The 6,000-nt window shown below is 53.2% G+C and overlaps 1 protein-coding gene across 1 annotated transcript in view; it reads right to left on the bottom strand.

Annotated features, from left to right (window-relative positions):
* The window catches only part of RAB35 (RAB35, member RAS oncogene family), a 32,327-nt gene extending 28,374 nt beyond the window's left edge, over positions 1-3,953 (bottom strand). Inside the window, exon 1 of the mRNA XM_073673388.1 lies at positions 3,770-3,953. Coding sequence (XP_073529489.1) covers positions 3,770-3,821 — 52 coding nt within the window. The 5' untranslated portion in view covers positions 3,822-3,953. The remainder of the gene's footprint in view (positions 1-3,769) is intronic.
* Between the last annotated feature and the right edge of the window lie 2,047 nt (positions 3,954-6,000).

Raw genomic sequence — 6,000 nt, forward strand, 5'->3', positions numbered from 1 at the left:
TCCCATGCGTGTGCACTGCCCATCTGCTGCCCGGGCATGCGCACTGCCTCTGGGTAACAGCCCCAGCTTCATGTCAGGTGTGCGCATGCCCGGGCAGCAGATGGGCAGTGCACACGCACGGGATTTGTTACATAGTTGCCATGACGTCGGACCAGTCGTGGCAATCAATCTCAGTGCTGTGGGCTTGCCTAATTTCAAAAGGACACTGATCTGTGACTGAAAAGATAAAGTCACCCATATGACTGAAAGAAAAGGTCTGTGAGAGGATCCCCTAATGATATAAACGCTTTTTTAAACCCAATACTAGGAGCTTTTCTTTGGCAAAAACTTGTTAGTGCTGCACATCGCACACTAACGGCACACTGGGGCCGGTATAATAACTAAACACGAGGTGCAAGGTTCCCTTTAAGGTGTGTGCTCATCTGTCTTCAGGAGGCACTGCCCTACACCCTCCTGTCTTGTTTCTTGCCAGGGGTCTCCACTCCAGAAGACTGACAGTTCATATCAGAGCCGGGGTCTCGCGGCTATTCTGAACTGTGCTCTTTCCAATCTTTACAGCAGCGGCAGCTCGGCCTCTGCAGCATCGGAGGGGCATAGGGGCACTGAAGCTGCTCGGATCTAGCAGGTTTCCAGCTTCACTAGCAAGTGCACACTCCTTACCTAGGAAGCTGGCCACCTCTGATAGATTGCAGCAGTGACCTGTAACCTGGGCAACATGCAGCGATCCATAAAATTACAGATCCCTCCTCCGTTAGAACAGAGGGTTTTTTTTCCAAGCACTTTTACCCATTTAACAAACATTTTTCTTAAGTGTCAGGCAGACTATGCATTATGCCAACACACGCTCAGACCGGCAGTGTGCCCCAATCATGTCACAAGTGTGTGAACATCACTGGTGTGAAAAAAAACTATGCACAGATCCCTACAGGACTCAGCAGTTTCTAGCTCCAAAATCAGGAGTGGAGCCAAATGGAATGAAAAATGTAAAGGAAGGACGTGTAGTTCTCCTTCCTCTTGTTCCAAAAACTGTTGTGGTGTTTTCTAAAAAAAACACTTGTGTGAAATGAAACTATCCCAACTCTGCAGGCTTTGCCCAGTAAAGAATCCCACCCACAATGCACTAGTGTAATGTGCTGCTGATTTCCAGATGGAACAATTGCAGCCCATCAGATCCATGTGCCCTTCCATCTAAGGGGTACGGGCACCAATCAGGATTTTGTGTGGCACTGTCGGTATAGGGACAGCAATGCCCGGACTGATCCGCACTAATACCTGCCTATGAGACTGCTGGGTCCGGACATTGTACTCCATATTCAGACTGACAAACATGGACATTGGATTTCATGTTTCTTATTGGCGGAAACATCTTTCATTCAAAGAAAATCCTGAATTCATTCATTGAATGAATATTCCCAGAAAGAGGTCTGTTCTCCCCGGTGTCACAGAACGTGTATGGCGGGGATATCAACTACAAGGAGGAATAAGTACATTACAATGGCTCCACAGCGCTCATACAACCAGTGATGGAATGTGTATGTGAGGCCCTTACTTTGCCCAGACAAAGTTAGACGGCCATACTAAACCTGGGCCTAGTCCCCGCCACAATCAGCGGACGTGACCCGCAGGTGGGCGCTTATTCCCGCGGCAGACGTGACCCGCAGGTGGGCGCTTATTCCCGCGGCAGACGTGACCCGCAGGTGGGCGCTTATTCCCGCGGCAGACGTGACCCGCAGGTGGGCGCTTATTCCCGCGGCAGACGTGACCCGCAGGTGGGCGCTTATTCCCGCGGCAGACGTGACCCGCAGGTGGGCGCTTATTCCCGCGGCAGACGTGACCCGCAGGTGGGCGCTTATTCCCGCGGCAGACGTGACCCGCAGGTGGGCGCTTATTCCCGCGGCAGACGTGACCCGCAGGTGGGCGCTTATTCCCGCGGCAGACGTGACCCGCAGGTGGGCGCTTATTCCCGCGGCAGACGTGACCCGCAGGTGGGCGCTTATTCCCGCGGCAGACGTGACCCGCAGGTGGGCGCTTATTCCCGCGGCAGACGTGACCCGCAGGTGGGCGCTTATTCCCGCGGCAGACGTGACCCGCAGGTGGGCGCTTATTCCCGCGGCAGACGTGACCCGCAGGTGGGCGCTTATTCCCGCGGCAGACGTGACCCGCAGGTGGGCGCTTATTCCCGCGGCAGACGTGACCCGCAGGTGGGCGCTTATTCCCGCAGCAGACGTGACCCGCAGGTGGGCGCTTATTCCCGCAGCAGACGTGACCCGCAGGTGGGCGCTTATTCCCGCAGCAGACGTGACCCGCAGGTGGGCGCTTATTCACGCAGCAGACGTGACCCGCAGGTGGGCGCTTATTCACGCAGCAGACGTGACCCGCAGGTGGGCGCTTATTCACGCAGCAGACGTGACCCGCAGGTGGGCGCTTATTCACGCAGCAGACGTGACCCGCAGGTGGGCGCTTATTCACGCAGCAGACGTGACCCGCAGGTGGGCGCTTATTCACGCAGCAGACGTGACCCGCAGGTGGGCGCTTATTCACGCAGCAGACGTGACCCGCAGGTGGGCGCTTATTCACGCAGCAGACGTGACCCGCAGGTGGGCGCTTATTCACGCAGCAGACGTGACCCGCAGGTGGGCGCTTATTCACGCAGCAGACGTGACCCGCAGGTGGGCGCTTATTCACGCAGCAGACGTGACCCGCAGGTGGGCGCTTATTCACGCAGCAGACGTGACCCGCAGGTGGGCGCTTATTCACGCAGCAGACGTGACCCGCAGGTGGGCGCTTATTCACGCAGCAGACGTGACCCGCAGGTGGGCGCTTATTCACGCAGCAGACGTGACCCGCAGGTGGGCGCTTATTCACGCAGCAGACGTGACCCGCAGGTGGGCGCTTATTCACGCAGCAGACGTGACCCGCAGGTGGGTGCTTATTCACGCAGCAGATGTGACCCGCAGGTGGGCGCTTATTCACGCAGCAGACGTGACCCGCAGGTGGGCGCTTATTCACGCAGCAGACGTGACCCGCAGGTGGGCGCTTATTCACGCAGCAGACGTGACCCGCAGGTGGGCGCTTATTCACACAGCAGACGTGACCCGCAGGTGGGCGCTTATTCACACAGCAGACGTGACCCGCAGTTGGGTGCTTATTCATGTAGCGGATGAGCTGCCCAATATGAACATGCACTAGTAGGGTCTAGTCGACTGGGAGCTGGCGGATAACACAACCCTGCGCTGCCGCCTCACTGCCAGGGGGAACGGATGCCACAAACAGAGAAATGTGGAAAACCAGGCTAAGGGGTCTGAGACCAAAGTCCATAAGCAGGCAATACCCGTGTGTGTATATGGGGGCAGCGGTGGCATCACTGACGGCTAATCAAGCACAAGATAGGTGGCGATGAGATCCCACAGCACGGACTGGGTGCACCGTATATACCGTTCCTACTACCATCATTACCAACGTACAGCGGGAGACCAATGGGCAGATGTTCCCCGCCATGTACCTGTGCCAGCGAGACCCAGCCCAGGGCCACCAGGTCACACAGGGCACTGCTGCTCTGATCTGCCATCATGGGCAGGGCGGCGAGCTCTGGGTGGCACAGACCGGTCCCTGGTGGATCAGTGCCCGCACACCTACATGGCACAGAGCGGGCAGTGGCCGGATGTGCAGCCAGTCACCCAGGTGCAGAATCACCCGGGGTCCCCGGTGCTGACCACATCGGCCTCTCCCTGAACAACCCAGTCCTCCCACCCTAGAAAGCCGCTCTCACCGCTGTCTCCGATAATCAGCAACTTGAACAGATGGTCGTAATCCCGGGCCATGTTGGCGGCCTGTGCAGCTGGTGGGCCGGCTCCCGGGATCCGCGCGCTCCGTTCCGACCGAATCCGCTTCCCGGACAAACAGCCGGAAGTGACAGCGAAACCGCGACGAGTGCGCAGGCGCAGACCACGCCCACGGCTGCCCCACCTGAGCGCGGACCCGGGGCGGCTCCCTTCTGCGTGCGCGCGCCTGAGTACAGCGCGGACCCCGAGCCGCCATTTTGACTGAAGCTATGAACCCCTACTGTAGCCATCCTGCAGCAGCTCCGCCAGGAGGCGCTGTGCCCACCCGCCAGTTCCTGTGGCTGCTGTCTGAGGCGGCCTCATAGTCCTGGTATCAGCCAGCCTTTCAGGTCACTGATGGAGCCTCCGCCGTGGGGTCAAGCCTCATGTAGACACTGCGTTACCCGGGCCTTGCGCCTGCTTTTTACTGTTTTGCCCTGTTTTCTTTTGCTTTATGCTATAGTCCCTTTCCTTTTGGGCCTTTTTTATGTCCTACATGGTCGCCATTGTAAGTGTACACTTTTCCACCTGCTTTATCATTTGTAACTTTCCGAAAAGTCACAAAATTTCTCCTAAATGTCCCCAGTCCCGGCCCCCTGTGGTAATTTATGGGCGGCAGATGTGTTGGCACAGATTTTACAAAACATGCAACTTTTTTTTACAATAAAAAGTCACACAAATTTTTTTTTAAGACTGGCACAAAAAATGTCAATGACAAAAAAAGAGAAGGGACTTAAAAAAAATTCAGGACTTATGTCCTATAGACTATGGCCCCGATTAAGACCAGCGTCTTATACGCCATTTTTTATTGAGGCATCGCTTAAGTAAGATGGGCCTGAGAACCGCGCACTTCTTAAAGGGAACCTGCCACATTGCACACAGTCTGATCTGTGGACAGCATGGTATAAAGAAGGACAAGCTGAGAAGATTAATATGTTGAGTTATTGGAAAAGATTCAGTAGGACTTGTATTTTATTCATTGAAATCCCTGGTATTTGTATGTAAGAGTCCGGTGGGCGGTCTTACTAATGATTGACAGCTATCTCTGCATGCACGTCATACAGAGAAGACTGTCAATCACTGAATAGGACCGCCTACTGGACTCATTCATACAAATACCAGGAATTTCAATGAATAAAATGGAAGTTTTATGAAAACTTTTCCCACAAAAATGTTTATCAATCTGATCAGCTCCTACAGCTGTATACCATTGTGCCTGCAGTTCAGATACCATTTTCATCATGTCAGGTTCCCTTTAAAGGGATTTTCCAGTTTAATAAATTCTGTAGGCGAATTAAAATAAAATCAGTGTATACTCGCCTGCTGCAGCCAGTGTCTGTGTACCTTGACCCTATGGCAGGATAAGGAACCTGCAACCATTTGTCCTACATTTTGTGGAATATTTCACGGTGAGACCAGTGATGGTACAGATATTTCTTATGGCATTAATAAGAGAAATCCAGCCAGTTATGGTTGGAGATTGAGCCGCCGGCCACTTCCTCACCACTACCTTCTTTGCATAATATAGAGACTCTCAGAAAGGTATGCGTGCATACGGCCTCACATGCTTCCAAATCAATATATAGTAGGCAGAGGGGGATCCCATTATGTAAGAATCTAATCACCTGCTCCAAAAAAAACACTATCCGTGGACAGCTCCAGATGAGGTGGATAAAAGTGGCAGGTGCTTTATGACATTTGGGGCATTCATTTAATCAGGTCTACACTTAGATAGTCGTAAAGTAGTGTAATACGTCCTATGTAGGATGTATAATTGTATAAGAGGTTCTTTACGCTTAGAAGAAACTAAGTTGGGTGAGGTTATTGCCCCTTCCCACTCTTCATCTGTAAATTGTCCCACATCTGTCTCCCATTTCTCCCTTAACAAGGGAAGAGTCCCTAGACTTATTAAGAAGTATTGAATAAGAGGTGGATATCAACTGGGGGGGGGGGGGACAAGCACCAGCTCCGACACTAAAGGTAGGCAAGTTCCATGGTCTTGTACCCATCTGTTCACTCATTGCATGTTTGAAACAGAGATAATTAAAGATCTAGGTATGTGGCAGATCATAGCTGGTCTGCAAAATGGGAAAGTCTATTACCCCCAATTCTGTACACACCTGGGATATAAGCGAAGCCCCTTGTTCTTGCCATCCCAGTTCCCCAGAGAGGGACAGCA

Source organism: Phyllobates terribilis, unplaced genomic scaffold (assembly GCF_046119375.1).
Source record: "Phyllobates terribilis strain yellow unplaced genomic scaffold, ASM4611937v1 Scaffold_1__5_contigs__length_1240528914, whole genome shotgun sequence".
NCBI classification, from domain to species: Eukaryota; Metazoa; Chordata; class Amphibia; order Anura; family Dendrobatidae; genus Phyllobates; species Phyllobates terribilis.